This window comes from Lutra lutra, chromosome 14 (assembly GCF_902655055.1).
Source record: "Lutra lutra chromosome 14, mLutLut1.2, whole genome shotgun sequence".
Lineage (NCBI taxonomy): Eukaryota > Metazoa > Chordata > Mammalia > Carnivora > Mustelidae > Lutra > Lutra lutra.
Genome location: NC_062291.1, coordinates 34,446,634 through 34,463,141, shown reverse-complemented (window position 1 = coordinate 34,463,141; position 16,508 = coordinate 34,446,634). Strand labels below are relative to the sequence as shown.

General features: G+C 36.8%; 1 protein-coding gene across 4 annotated transcripts in view; it reads left to right on the top strand.

Moving 5' to 3' along the window:
- MICU1 (mitochondrial calcium uptake 1) overlaps positions 1 to 16,508 on the top strand; it is a 234,645-nt gene that overhangs the window by 49,659 nt on the left and 168,478 nt on the right. For all 4 annotated transcript variants that reach the window (XM_047701931.1, XM_047701930.1, XM_047701929.1 and 1 more), the window contains one exon: positions 12,659 to 12,833. In XM_047701931.1, the coding sequence (XP_047557887.1) occupies positions 12,659 to 12,833 (175 nt within the window). The remainder of the gene's footprint in view (positions 1 to 12,658; positions 12,834 to 16,508) is intronic.

The following is a 16,508-nucleotide window of genomic DNA, read 5'->3' as shown; positions in this document are numbered from 1 at the left end:
AAATTCTAATACAGAAGTAAAGAAAAAAACCTCTTTTTCATCTCCAATTCCTGTTCCTGTACAAAAAATAATTAATAACAATACAGTACAGTACGATACAATAAAAAAATACAGTTTTGAATCATGTAGGTGTATAACAAAGAATACAATTTGGAATGTTTGCCTTCAAACCCAAGTATGTTCTGGGATATATAATTAGGTATAGGTAAAGACCAGATATACTACTTAAATCTGCTAATGTAAATTAAGTATGATTTTTTTTTTAAAGATTTTATTTATTTATTTGACAGACAAAGATCACAAGTAGGCAGAGGCAGGTGGGGGGGCAGGCTCCCTGCTGAGCAGAGAGCCCAGTGGGGGGCTCAATCCCAGGACCCTGGGATCATGACCTGAGCTGAAGGCAGAGGCTTCACCCACTGAGTCACCCAGGCGCCCCAAGTATGATCTTTAGAAACCATATTATAGTATTGTTAGAGAAGGAACATTTGTCATTTTACTTCTTTTTTTTTTTTTTTTTTTTAGTCTCAAAACAGATGCTGAGATACAGTGGTCAGGATTCAGGGTTTGAAGTCTGAGTATGTGGGTTTAAACTGGTTATATAATCTACCTAATATTATTCTTCTACAGCCTAAAGTACTTCCTTTACTAGGAGTTCTTATCTGCTAGAGATAGATTCTGTCCGCTTTTGTCTGGAAATGTCTCTATTTTGCCTTCCCTTTTTTTTTTTTTTTTAAGATTTTATTTATTTATTTGACAGAGAGTACAAGTAGGCAGAGAGGCAGGCAGAGAGAGGAAGGGAAACAGGCTCCCTGTTGAGGAGAGAGCCTAATGCGGGGCTCCATCCCAGGACTCTGGGATCATGACCTGAGCCGAAGGCAGAGGCTTTAACCCACTGAGCCACCCAGGCGCCCCTTGCCTTCCTTTATGAAGGATATTTTCATTGGATATAGAATTCTAGGTTGACTTTTTTCTTTCCAGCACTTTAAGTCTGCCATTCTGTTCAGTGTTCAGTTTTGATTTTTGTTTTGTTTTCAGTATGGTATCCTCATTATAGTCTAGCATTTTTCTTTTTATTGTGGTAAGCTGTATGTAGCATCAGATTTACCATTTTAACCATTTTTAACTTCATTATCTATATTCACAGTGTTGTGTGACCATCACCACGATATATCTAGAATTTTTTCGTCATCTCAAACTGAAACTCTGGACCCATTTAACAGTAATTCCCCATTTCACCTTGTCCTACATCTGTGGTTATTCTGCTTTCTCAGTGTATGAATTTGAGAATTCCAATATATGTAACCAACTGAAGCACCCAGGTGCCCTGAGCATGCACCTTGATCTCAGGGTTGTGAGTGCGAGCCCCACATTGGGTGTAGAGATTACTTAAAACAAACAAACAAGAAAGACAAAAAGAAAAAAAAAGTACCATTTAGAAAATATGTTAGAAAGTACTGTTAATTGGAGGATCTGGAAAGATGGCAGCATAGGAAAATCCTGAACTTACCCCTCTCTTAAACACACTAAATCTATGGCTACATGTGGATAGTTTCCCTTTGCAAAAGATCTGAAAACTATAGGAATTGGCGCCCATAACAAAGAATATAAGGACCACACCAAGATCGGTAGGAGAAGCAGAGACACAGTCCTACAAAAAACCCCATCCCCAGAGTGGCAACATTCAATAGAGAGGGAATTTCACCAGGCAGTGCTTCTCCCAGAGGAGAGAGGGGTTGGTGCCTCACATTAGGCACCCTAGAAACGGATCTGTACTGGAGAGACAAGCCTGAGAATATTTGACTTGCAAAACCAATGAGTTTGACATCCAGGAGTCCCAGAATTCTATAGGAAACTGAGATTCCCTTCTTAGAGGGCTCATGTGCAGTCTCGTTTGCCCTAAGACCCAGAAAAAAGCAAAAACCAAAAAACCCCAGCAGTTTGAAAAGGACTTGGTAGTGATTCACAAACAGAAGGCATATAACAGGTATGGAGGTCCTTCCTGAGGAGCAAGGGATTCAAGTCCTGCACTGGGCACTCCCTGTACCACCCCTGCACTGGGAAGACTAAGTCCCCATTTTGTCTGGCTTTGAAAATCAGCAGGGCTTAACTCTAGGAGAGGTGGAAGGCCTTGGGAAACCAAAACTGCTCTGCTCTTAAAAGGCCCATCAGGGGCGCCGGGGTGGCTCAGTGGGTTAAAGCCTCTGCCTTCCGCTCAGGTCATGATCCCAGGGTCCTGGGATCGAGCTCCAAATCGGGCTCTCCGCTCGGCAGGGAGCCTGCTTCCTCCTCTCTCTCTGCCTGCCTCTCCACCTACTTGTGATCTCTGTCTGTCAAACAAACAAACAAACAAACAAAAATTTTTTTTAATTTTTTAAAAAAGGCCCATCAACAATCTTTTTTTTTTTTTTAAAGATTTTATTTATGTATTAGAGATCACAGGCAGACAGAGAGGCAGGCAGAGAGAGAGAGGGAAGCAGGCTCCCTGCTGAGCAGAGAGCCTGACATGGGGCTCCATCCCAGGACCCCGAGATCATGACCTGAGCCGAAGGCAGAGGGTTCAACCCACTGAGCCACCCAGGCGCCCCGGCCCATCAACAATCTTACTCTGAGACCCAGCATAACGGAAGCAGTTTCAAAAGCACCTGGGCCATATATGAGAGTTTATTTACTAGTTGTAGGGCTTTTGCCAGAAGGGCAGGGTTCCATAAGAACTTTCTCTGGGAATGGAACTGCTTGCAGCCGCCTTTTCTTTTGCCTTCCTTCAGCCTAGCTGGCCCACTGAAGGTGGGTAACTGGGGAGTTGTTGGTCAGAGTAAAACTACACTCAGAATATAAATATGTTCTGGAGTCTAAGGCACAGCACTGTGATTATAGTTAATACAGTATTGTATACTTGAAAATTGCTAAGGGACTAGATAGATTTTAAATGGTCTCACTCAAAAAAAGTGATAATTATGTGATGTAATGGAGGTTTTAGCTAACGCAATGGTGGCAATTGGATTGATACACATAGGTATATCAATTAACACATTGTATACCTTAAACTTATAAAATGTTATCATCAATTATATCTCAATAAAAACTGCTTTGAAAATATGCTTTTGTGTAAAATATACTTTCAGGTAAGGGTAAAGAAAACGAATTATAATAATAATTGTAGAAATGAGTCCACAAAGCTTGCGGATATCTTGTGGAAAAAGACCTTACTAATTTGCTGACTATTCTAGTTGATGGCCAGTATAAAAAGTAAGGATAAATTAACAAAATGTGTGGGGTGTTTTTTTTAAGATTTTATTTGAGAGAGAGAGAGCATGAGAGTGAGTGAACACAAGCAGGGGGGAAGGGCACAGAGCAGGGGAGAAGCAGACTCCCCGCTGAGCAGGGAACCCAATGTGGGGCTCGATTCCAGGACCTCAGGATCATGACCTGAGCTCAAGGCAGACAACTGAGCCACCCAGGTGCCCCCAAAATATATTATTTTTAGAAAGTACAAAACAAGTTAACTTCAGTCACATACAGATATTCTGTACTTTTATTCCTTCCTTTTTCACCCTTTATGGTACTGATATCACAAGTTACATCTTTTATACTGTGTATCCATTAGCATATTTTTATACTTAAGGAGTTTTTTTTTATGTTTGATCTTTGAACTTCTATTACAGAATTTAAAGAGATTTACACATCATCACTATAGGAGGACAGTATTCTGTATTTGTCTATATATTTGCCTTCACCAGTGAGCTTTATACTCTATGCTTTCATGTTGCAGCATAGTTCATTTCAACTTGAAGGACTCCCTTTAGGGTGTTTTTGTTTTGTTTTGTTTTTTTGGTAATGCAGGTTTAGTGGTGTGAACTTCCTCAGCATTGTTTATCTGGGAACATTCTTTCTCCTTCATTTCTAAGGATAGTTTTACCAAATATAGTATCTTTGATTGGTAATTTTTTCTTTTAGCGCCTTCCATCTTATATCCTATTTCTTTATGGCCTACAAGGTCTTACAGTTTTACGGGTTCCCCTTGAACATGATGAATCAATTTTCTCCTCCTGCTTTAAAAATTCTCTTTGACTTTGGCAATTTGATTATAATGTGTCTTAGTGTGGATTTCTTTGGGTTCCTCCTCTTGGATGTCTTGGACGTCTGTTCTTCATTCTGGATATCCATGAACTTCCCCAAATTTGAGTTTTCAATTTTTCAAGTTTTTTGCCATATTTTCTTTAAATAAACTTTTTTTTTCTTTTTTCTTCCTTTTTTTTTTTACCCTTTTCTTGTCTTCCTTCTCCTTCATGCATATATTGGTTTTCCGTAAGTCCCTTAATGCTTTTTCCTTTGTGTTTTGTTTCTCTGACTGGATAATATCAAATGATTTATCTTTGAGTTTACCTTTGAGTTTATCTTTCTGCTTCATTGAGTCAGCTTTTAAGCCACCGAAGTGAATTTTTCAGGTCTGTAATGGTACTCATCAGCTCCAGAATTTGCTTTTTTTAAAAAACTCTCTTGGGGCTCCTGGGTGGCTCAGTGGGTTAAGCCTCTGCCTTTGGCTCAGGTCATGATCTCAGGGCCCTGGGATCAAGCCCCCCTCATCAGGCTCTCTGCTTAGCGGGGAGCCTATTCCCTCCTCCTCCCACCCTTGCCTGCCTCTCTGCCTACTTGTTATCTCTCTCTGTCAATTAAATAAATAAAATAAAAAAAAAAAACAAAAAACTCTCTTGATGGTTGTTTTTTTAATGCAGTGTTTTCTTGAGCTTATAGAGCATCTTTATGATGGGTATTTTGAGTTCTTTTTCAAGTAGTAAATATTTCTATTTCTTTAGGTTTAGTTTCTGGAGATATATTTTGTTCCTCTTTTTGGACCACATTTCTGTTACTTCCATATATCTTGCAACTTTATGTTAAGATTCACATTTTTGAAGAATCAACCACATATCCCAATCTTTATAGACTGGCTTCATACAGCAATCAGCCCAGTTACAGATTCTAGTGCCTCTGAAGCTTTTTTGGGAGAGGATACAGCTTCTCTGGGTTTGTGAGGGCAGTTCTCAATTGCAAAGCTTGCCAATTTCTTTTTCAAGAGCTGTTCATCTCTTGTTCCCTCTGGTGTTTCTCTGTAGCAGTGCAAGTTCTCTGTGCATAGCAGCAAGGTACCTCCTGTCTCTTCTCATCACCTGCCAGGCAGGCAAAGTATGCCAGCTCCCCATTCCCACCCAAAGTCAGGTGAGGCACATACCAGTCTTTCAGACAGCCTTCTGAAAAACTGGAACACCAGACACACCTTCCACTTCTTTCCCTCCCTTCTGAGGGAGAAGGCTTGTTTCGCATCTTTTCCTGATTGTGCCGAGCTGTGCCAGCTCCACAAACCACCTCCCACTTTTCTTTTTCTTACCCACCCTCAGGAATGCAACTATGCCACCTTCCATCAGCACTCCAAGTGAGGTGAACAGAAACCAGTCCCTTGAGCAGCCCTCTGAATCAATAGAATGTTGAACACACTTCCATTCTCATTCCTTCCTGTAGGAGATGCTGAGCTGTTCCTGCCTGGGGAGAGGGGCTGACAAGGGTAAAGTGAAATTGCTCCTCATACGCATTTCCTTGTGTCTGTTTCGGCATTTTGTTTTTCCTGGTGTACTGCAACTTCTTCATTGGATGTGGGGAATCTCATAAAGGTATTTTGATTTGTACATTTTTGTTAAATCAGTGTTTCTGGGGTCGTCAAAGCCTGGGACTTAGTATTCTGCCATCTTGCTGACATCTGATAATTACTTTATTAGATATTTTTCATTGTGTATGTTAACATTTTTGAGTGTCTGAATTTTTTTGTTTTCCTTTAAAAGTATCTTGATTTTTGTATTGGTAGGCAGTTAATTTATTGAAGACTCTGATCATCCAGAGCTTGTTTTTAAGTTGTTTTTTTTTGTTGTTGTTGTTTTTTGTTGCTGTTTTATTTTTGTCAGAAGGGTTTAGATAGAGTATTCTTTGCTCTAGGGCTAATTTAGCCCTACTAATAAGACATGGCCCATCTGTTGTATTTATTAAATGCTTTGAGTGTTCAATGATTTATCATTGTTCTGAAAAGTTTTGGCCTATAGCTCTTTGGTAATTGTTCTTTGCCCAACATTGAATATTTTAATCCTTAGAATGCACTACTTCTATTAACTTAAGGGAGACCCCATTAGGTTCATGGAACTTTGTCTTTGTGTAACTTCCTCCTCTGTGGTCCTCTTCCCCACACATTCCTGCCACCTCAGCCTCCAAACTGTGATCTCTCTCTTCTCAACTTAGCATGGTCACTCCATATTGCTTGGGATCCTGCTCCTGATCTGGAAAATGTTGCCAAATGGAACATCAGGACAGTTATAGGTCTAATTTTTTTCAGAGAGTTGCTGTCTGTTGTTTAGTGTCTGAACATGTTTTATATATTTTGTTAAATTTTCTGTATTTTTCCCTACACTGGGAAGGCAAGTCAGGTGTATTTACTCCATTGTAGTTGAAAGCAGAAGTCTTCTTTCATTATATGTCTCCAACTCTATAATGTTTAGATCACTGTATTATTATATCTTTACCACTCTTGGAAATGTGCAGTTCCTAAGGTGGTAAAAGTTGTAGGGATGTAATAGGGTGTAACCCGCCTACTACACATGAGCAGCATTCAGGTCAAGTTTTTCAGAAGAGATTATGAATGCTGTTTAACTAAATGAACTGAATAAAGCAGTGTGGTTAGGAGATTATACCAGATGATACTGAATGTCTGTAGATTTTCTTTTCTAGAGCGTTAGGTTTTTGAGAAATCAGGTTATGACTCAACCTTTCCAGGAGGCTTTTCCTGATCCTATTCTCTGTCTTTATATATTCTTTACCATTTGACTATCTGTTTTCCCTATTCACTGTGACTCTCTTAAGGATAGACAGTCTTATTTATATTTATCTTAGCAACTAGTGTAGCTCCTGTAGCATTTGAATGAAGAAATGAATGAATGCTGTCCCTTTTCTTTGTGAATAAATACCTTAGGTCACCACTTTATCAGCCCCTAATCATTTGGTTCCACAAACTCTTCAGAGGGAAATAAACAGGAAAATGATCTAACCTTGATGAGTTAGGGTCAAGGTTGAAAGGAAATTTGAGCTATGATGAAAAGATTACTTTTGGGGGCACCTGGGTGGCTCTGCTCAGTTGTTAAGCATTTGCCTTTGGCTCAGGTCATGATCCAGGGTCTTGGGATCGAGCCCCGCATTGGCTTCCCTGCTTGGCCAGAAGCCTGCTTCTCCCTCTCCCACTCCCCCTGCTTGTGTTCCTTCTCTTGCTGTGTCTCTCTTTGTCAAATAAATAAATAAAATATTTTTTTAAAAAAAGATTGTTTTTGAACCAGGTGGGGAATTAGTTTCTTGTTGCTTTTTAAAAATGTGTTTTTTAGGCTTAACCTTAAAAAAAAAGTTATTTTTCTTGCTTACAATTAAAATACTTCTTTGCCTTTGTTCGTATGCATAAAATATTATTTGTAAGTAAATGAAATAGCTATTGGTTTATATCTTATTTAAATAGTCATATGAAAGGAATGCGTTAAGAATTTTCTCATATTGCAGTATTTTAATCCCAGTGTGTATTTTCCAATCCCTTTTCTGATCAGTATAGATGAAGACTTTGATTTTTGTTCCTTAATCAGCTGTAGACACATTGAATACTTCGTGTAAGGCACTGGGTTGGAAACTCTGGATGATTAAAAGAATAGTGTCCATTCTCTTATTCTTTTTTTTTTAAGTTTTAATTATTATTCCAGTATAATTTACATACAGTGTTATATTAGTTTCATGTGTACAATATAGTGATTCAGCAATTCTATATGTTACTCAGTGCTCATCACGATAAATGAACTCTTAATCCCCTTTACCCATTTTACTCGGCCACCCACTCCCTTCCCCTCTGCCAACCGCCAGTTGTTCTCTGTATTTAAGAGTCTGTTTTTTTCTTTTGTCTCTCTTTTCCTTTGTTCATTTGTTTTTTTTTCGTAAATTCCATATGTGAGTGAAATCCTATGGCTTTTGTCTTTCTCTGACTGATTTCACTTAGCAATATACCCTTTATACACCTCCAGATCAATCCATATTGTTGCAAATGGCAAGATTTAATTCTTTTGCATTGCTGAGAAGTATTCCATTGTGTGTGTGTGTGTGTGTGTGTGTGTGTGTGTGTACACACAACACATCTTCCTTATCCATTCATCTATAGGTGGGCATTTGGGTTTCTTCCATATTTTGGTTATTGCAAATGATGCTGCAATAAACATGGGGTGCATCTGTTGTTTTAATTAGTATTTTCATATTCTTTGTGTAAATACCCACTAGTGGACTTACTGAATCATAATGGTAATGCTAGTTTTAACTTTTTGAGCAACCTCCATGCTGTTTTCCACCGTGACTGCACAAGTTTGCTTTCCCAACAGTGCACAGCGGTTCTTTTTTCTCCACATCCTTACCAACATGAGTTGTTTTTTGTGTTTTTGATTTTAGCCAATTTTACAGGTGTGAGGTGAACCTCACTTTTGATTTGCATTTCCCCAATGATTAGTTATGGTGAGCATCTTTTCAGGTGACTCTTGGTTGTCTGGATGTCTTCTTCGGAGAAATGTCTGTTGATGTCATCTGCTGATTTTTTTAATTGAATTATTTGTGTTTTGGGTGTTGAATTGTGTAAATTCTTTTATATTTTGGATACTAGCCTCTTATTAGATATATCATTCTCTCATTCAGTAGGTTGCCTTTTTTTTTTTTTTAATTTATTTGTCAGAAAGAGAGAGTGCTCACAAGTTGGGGGAAAGGGTAGAGGGAGAAGGAGAAGCATATTTCAGTGGGGAGCCCAATGTGGAACTCAATCCCAGGACCCTGGGGTCATGACCTGAGCCGAAGGCAGATGCTTAACCAACTGAGCCACCCAGGCACCCCGTGTCTTTTTGTTCTGTTGTTTCCTTTGCTGTGCAGAAGCTTTTTGTTTTGATGTAGTGCCAGTAGTTACTGGGGTTTTTTTGCTTTTATTCCCTTGCCTCAGAGACATATCTAGAAAATGTTGCTACCGCCAGTGTCAGAGAAATTATTGCCTGTGTTCTCTTCTAGGATTTTTATGGTGCCAGGTCTCACATTTAGGTGTCTGATCCATTTGGAATTTATTTTTGTATACAGTATAAGTGCTTTGGTTTCATTTTCTTGCATAGAGCTGTCTAGTTTTCCCAACATCCTTTGTTGAAAAGACTTTCTCCCATTGCATATTCTTTCCTTCTTTGTTATAAATTAATTGACCATATAATTGTAGGTTTATTTCTGTGCTCTTTATTCTGTTCTCTTGATCTATGTGTCTTTTTGTGTCAGTACCATATTTTTGGAATATTTTGAGAATATTCTTTAAATGTCTGGTATAATTCACCTATGAAGCCATCTGGTCCTGGACTTTTGTTGGTTGGAAGTCTTTTGATTACCAGTACCATTTCATTGCTGGTAATTAGTCTGTTCAAGTTTTCTCTTTTTTCTTGATTCAGTTTTGGGAGGTTATATGTATGTTTCTAGGAATTTATCCATTTCTTCTAGGTTATCCAGTTTGTTGGCACATAATTTTTCATAATATTCCCTTAGAATCCTTTGTATTTCCCTGGTGTCAGTTGTTATTTCTCCTCTTTCATTTCTGATTGTGTTTCTTTGAGTTCTCTCCCTCCCTCCCTCTCTTCCCCCCCCCCCTCTCTCTCTCTCTCTCTTTCTTTTGATAAGTCTAGCTAAAGGTTTATCAATTTAGTTGATCTTCTCAAAGAACCAGCTTCTGGTTTCATTGATCTGTTCTTTTTTTTTTTTTTTTAAGTTTCTCTCTCTCTCTCTCTCTCTCTATATATATATAGATATACACACTCTAATTTTTATTCTTTCTTTCTTCTGGGTAGCCTGTTTCTTAATGATCATACTATGTTGAACCACATGACAATGCTGATATTTGACAGTATTTGGTTGGTAAAAAGAACAGAGTCATTTGACTCTAATAGTTAAAGAGCAAGGTAGATTCTGGAAATATAAAATAACAAATTGTGTGATATGGTTTAGTCACTAAGTCATGTAGCAGTTTGAAAAAATAGAGCCATTAACTTGGATGAAGAAGTTAGGAAAAACTTTCATAGAATAAAGTTTCACTTTAAATCTCTAATCAGCTAGAGGGGCTTCTCCTGAACATTTCAATTTTTTTCTTGCTATTAATAGTTGAATTAACCTGGTAAGTCCATCAAATTTTTGTCTTAATGTAGAATTTTTTTATGTATGTGTTGTTATTTAAATACCAATTTTTTAGTCTTTTGGCCCCACATTTATTCTTTCAATTCATTTTTTTGTGTTTAAAAAAATAACAAAATTTATCATCCTAACCTTTTTTTTTTAAAGATTTTATTTGTTTATTTGACAGAGAGAGAGAGAGTGAGAGAGAGAATACAAGCAGGGGGAGTGGGAGAGGAAGAAGTAGGCTTTCTGTCGAGTGGGGAGCCCAAGGTGGGGCTCAATCCCAGCTCCCTGGAATCATGACCTGAGCCAAAGGCAGATGCTTAATGACTGAGCCACCCAGGCACCCCATTCTAACTGCTTTAAGTGTACAGTTTGGTTGTGTTAAGTGTATTCACACTGTTGACAAACAGGTTTTTAGAATTTTATCGTCTTATAGAACTGAAGTTCTTTATCCATTAAATACCTCTGTTCCCCCTCCCTACAGCCCCTGATTACCATCATTCTATTTCCTGTCTGTGTGAAATAGACTATGTTAGATACCTCATATAAGTGGGATCATAGATTATTTTTCTTTTTGGCTCATTTCACTTGGGATAATGTCCTCAAGGTTCATCCATGTTGTAACATGTGGTACAATTTCCTTTCCTCTTTTAGTTTTCTTTCAGAGTTACTTAAAAATTTTTTGACATACAAAAAGCTGTACATAACTAATGCAGACAAATTAAAGGAATTAGAGATAAGTATACACCAGTGATCCATCATTGCAATCTATGCCGTAAATCTGTCCATCACTTTTAGAAGTTTTCTCCCATCCTCTTAGCAAATTTTTAAGAGGGTTTATTTATTTATTTATTAGAAAGAGAGAGAGAGAATGTGGAGGGCGGAGCAGAGGGAGAAAGACAAGCAGACTCCGCACTGAGCTCAGACAGGCACTGAGCACAGAGCCTGATGCAGGGCTCAATCCCAGGACCCTAAGATCACTGCCTGGGCGGAAATCAAGAGTGGACGTTTAACCCACTGAGCAACCCAGGACCTCCACCCCTGCCCCCCACCCCTTGGCAAAGTTTTTAATATACAATAGAGTTTTGTTAACTTTAGGCACTGTGCTGTTCAGTAGATCTCTAGGACTTATTTACTTTGTGTAATTGAAAATTTCTACCCTTTGATTAATATCCCCCCTTTCCACTTTGCCCATCCTCTGGAAAGCACCATTCTACTCTCTGCCTCTATGAGTTTGACTGTTTTATATTCATAATGTAAGTGGTATAATATAGTATTTGTTCTTCTGTGTCTGGCTTATTTCACTTACCATAATGTCCTCTAGTTTCATCTGTATTTTCATAAATGGCAAGATTTCCTTTTTTGATGCTGAATAGTATTCCTCTGTGTGTGTGTGCGCGCGCGTGTTGCACATATCACATTTTAATTTGTTGATTGATAGGCATTTAGGTTGCTTCCATGTCTGGGCTATGGTGACTAATGCTGCAATGAATGTGGGAGTATAGATCTCTTTGAGATCCTGATTTCAGTTTCTTTGGATATATATCCAAAGTGGGATTGCTGAATCATATTGTACTTCTATTGTTAGTTTTTTTGAGAATCTTCCATCCTATTTTCCAAGGTGGCTGTTTCAATTTATATTCCCAACAACAGTGTACCAGGAATCCCTTTTCTGCACATCCTCACCAATACTTGTTATCTTTCTTGTTTCTTTTATCATATCTGTCCTAACAGGTGTGAGGTAATATCCCATTGCAGTTTCAATTTGCATTTCCCTGATGATGTTGAGCACATTGTCATATATACGTTGGCCTTTGATATATCTTTTGTTCACTTCCTTTGCTCATTTTTAATCAGGTTATTTGGGGTTTTTTGCTATAATGTTGTAAGAGTTCTCTATGTGTTTTGCATATTAGCTCTTTATTAAATATATTATTTGCAGATATTTCCTCCCATTTCATAGGTTGTCTTTTCATTTCGTAGATTGTTTCTTTTGCTGTCCTGAAGTTTTTTAGTTTCATGTAATCCTGCTTGTCTCTTTTTTCTTTTGTTGCCTGTGCTTTTAGTATCATATCCTTTGTTTTAGGCTGAATGTTACTCTTTTGTATGGAGATGCCACATTATCTTTAATGCCTCATCTATCAGTGGACATCTCAGTTGCTTCAAACATTTTTAGCTGTTGTGAATAGTGTTGCTATTAACATGAATGTGCAAAAATCTCTTCATGACTCTGCTTTCAATTCTTTTGGATATAAAACCAGAAGTGGGATTGCTGGATCATATGATTGTTCTATTTTTAACTTTTTGAGGAACCTCTTCATGCAGAAGTTTTCACAAATTTCATTGCTGTTGCTTCTTCTAAACTATCTGAAAATCTTTATTTCTTGGTTAATGCAAATTTATTTTTTTGCATATCCAGGGCCCTTGCAGAATCTCCACCCTCCGTAAACAACCTGAAGAGTGAAGTTGGTGATAAAGGGAAGAATAAGGATGAAGGAGAAGTTGGTAACAATGAAAAAAAAGCTGCAGATGTTTGTCTTGAGTCTCATCCAGAAGAGAAAAAGAAGAAACGTTCTGGATTCAGAGACAGAAAAGTATGGAACACAGTCTTATAAATTAGTCAAAGCTGTTGTTAATTCTAAATTAGAATAATGCATTTGAGTCTCTTTTATAGTTTATTTCAGATGGTTCGTATTCTCCTTACAATGATATTCACCTCTCTATTTTTTTGTCATTTTCCTTTATTTTAATTAATTTTTTAATTTTTTTATAAACATATAATGTATTTTTAGCCCCAGGGATACAGGTTTTTTTCTGTCATTTTCTAAAAAGGCAAATATAGTCCTGGAATGTGAAGTTAATGGGGCTAGTGAAAAGATCTAGAATTGATCATCAGGATTTGCATATATTTTCTTCATTCTTTTAATGCAGCTACTTTAGTTGATTCTTGCTTTCCAGATCTTTCTGATGCTAAATGTTCTTGGAAATGTTAAGTCTTTGGCACAATTGATTTATGATGCCAAATTTGTAAAGGCAGAATAACCTCTCTCTGGAAATACACAAATATTTCCAAAAATTCAACTAATTTTGATGATAGTATAAACGTTGAATGACTTCAGCTTTTAATATCTTTCATACAACCTGCTGTTACAGAGCTCTACCTCAGAAAAACTTCAATTCCAGTATAGTATGCTTATGATACTGAGCATTTGAATTCATCAGACATGAGTAATAAAAAGTCAAAAGGATGAATTTCTTAGACATCTGCATGTTAATGTTGAAATTCAGGGAATTGCTTCCTTTGATAAAATGTAACTAATAAGTGTAGCACGATAATTTGAGTTATTTCTGTGTTGCATGCGTGTTTGTGTGTGTGGGGGCATATATATTTGCAAGAAGAGTTCCTTTGAGAAATTTGGATTGTTCGGATGAAATTATTAAATATGTTTTTTCATTTCTCAAATTTGTTTCAGATTAAGGTGAATTTGAGCAAAAATGATACAAGTTATAATTTATACAAAATGATATAAGGCAACTATCCCAGTATTTCCACAATGATATATTTATTTGATCTTTTGCCCTGAGTGAATTTGAGTAAAGTTTCAATTTATCTTGTGCCAGCAGTTTCATTTATAGTTTTTACATTTTACAAAATAGAGCTAAAATTACCCAAATAAGCATTTATTTTTGAACTTTCCATTTTCTTCTCCTGCTTTCTGCTTAGCAGTGACTATATATCATACTTTGCAGATAAAAATGAAAGCTTGATCAATATAATTTACTTAATTTGTAACTCCCTTGGCTATAAAACCTTTCTAATCTATTTCTGAAATAATTCTTATTTCACTGTAGTCTCAGTGGAAGAGCTTTGTTTTCCGTATTCAGGGATAACCATTCCACATGTCATCCTGTTTCCCCAAGAACATGTTTCAACACTTATTTTTTCTTCTGTCCAGTTTCCTCAGTTACTCTTTGTCTTTTCATTTATTACATAGTATACATAGACAAGTTAAAGATTTTTCCACCTTTAATAAAATAATAAATTGCATTTTTGAGCATGGTTTTTTGTTTTTGTTTTTTTGCCATTCACCTTCTTTCCTGCTACACCAAACTGCTCTAGCCTCTATAGCTTCTCTTTGACATCCTCACTTTTCTCTTAAGCTTTTTGGTTTTGTTCTTTTATATTGTCTTGATTTTTATGTAATATTTCAAATATTCAGTGAGAAAAAAATAGAGACTACTATAATGAACATGTACATATCTGACACTTGTTTTTGTCAAGTTTTAACATTTGACTATATTTGCTTCATTTTTTTAAAAGAAACAAAATGAATATAAAAAATATATTGCCATATACTTTCCCCAATCCCATTTTTTCCCTCTTTTTCAGAGGTGAACCATTTGCTTTAATTTGTGATTTATTAATGTCATGTATGGCCTGGTGGTTTTGTGTGTTTTAGTTTTAATTAAAAAAAAAAAAATTCCCAGGCCCAAAGAGTTAGGAGAGCCCTATCAATCAGTTTATGTTATACTGTTGTTGTACGTGCTTCTCTTTCATTTAATATTTATATTATTTTATCTTCTTTCATTTTATTTTTTATTTTTGATTTTTAATTTTCAATTTTCTTGTCCCTTCTGACACATCAAGTCCTGAATTCTGAAAAATTCTCACACACTGCTTCAGTATTGCTTCATGGCCATTTCTTTTCTCTTGGAACTCTTATCTTATATCCTCACAACCTATACTACATATCTTATAACTGTTCTTTATATTTTTTCTCAGTAGTTCTTCCCCTATTGTCCTGGGGCCTCTTTTCTTTTTCTTCCCTTTTTTTTTTTTATGTTGTTAAAATGTCACATTTACCATGTTAACCATCTTTAAATGTACATTTCATCACAGAGTGTCAGCATTTTCTCACCACCCATCTCCACAACTGTTCTCATGTTATAAAACTGAAAATATATACCCATTAATCAGTAACTCTTTACTACCCCCTTCCCTAGCCCCTCAAAACCACCTTTCTGCTTTTTCTCCATGATTTTGAATGCTAAAAGAACCTCATACGAGTGGAATCATAGAGTATTTGTATTTTTGTGACTGGCCTGTTGCACTTCATGTAATGTCCTCAAGGTTCATCATGTTTTAGCATATGCTGGAATTTTCTTACTTTGGGGGATGTTACAGGGTATGAATATACTATATTTTGGTCATCCATTCAGTCTCTTGATGGATATTTGTGTTGCTTCCACATTCTAGCTGTTTTGAAAAATGCTGTGAACATAGGTGAACAAATATCTATTGGAGACCTTGCTTTCTCTTCTTTTGAGTATCTACCCAGAAGTGAAATTGCTAGATCATATGGTAATCCTATTTTTAATTTTCTTATGGAACCACCATACTGTCGTCCACAGTGATAAGCCATTTTGCATTCCCATCAGCAAGGGTTCTACTTTGTCCATATCTTTGCCAACACTTGCTATGTTCTTATCTTAGATTAGCCATCCTAACAGATGTAAGGTGCTATCTCAGTACAGTTTTCATTTGTATTTCCATAATGTCAGTGACGTTGAACAACTTTGCATGTGCCTAGTAGTCAGTTGTATGTCTTCTTTGTAGGAATGTTCATATCCTTTGCCCATTTCTTAACTCTGTTGTTGTTTTTAATTGTTGAGTTTTAGGAGGTCTCTATATAAAATCTGTTGACTACTTATCAGATATATGATATATGATTTGCAATTATTTCATCTCATTGTAAGAACTGTCTTTTTTTTTCTTTGTTGCTTATGCCTCTGGTGTCATATCTGAGAAATCATTACCAAATCTAATGTTGTGTTGCTTTCGACCTATGTTTTCTTCCATGAGTAAATAGTTTTAGGTCTTTCATTTTGGTCTTTGATCCATTTCAAGTGAGTTGTTTTAAAAGATTTATTTATTTATTTTAGAGAGACAGTGAATGCATGAGAGTCAGGATGGGATAGGATGGGTAGAGTAGAAGGGAGAGGGACAAGCAGATTCCAAGCTGAGCGTGGAGCCTATTGCAGTGCTCAGTCCCACAACCCATGAGATCACAGTCTGAGTCGAAATCATGAGTTGGGTGCTTATTAACCAACTGAGCCACCCAGGCACCCCCTTAGTTTATTTCTTATTATGGAGTTAGATCTTATCTACCACAGCTTCATTCTTTTGTATGTGGATACCAATTCTCCCAGCACCATTTGTTGAAAAGGCTATCCTTTTTTCCATTAAATGGTTGTGGCTCCCTTGTCAA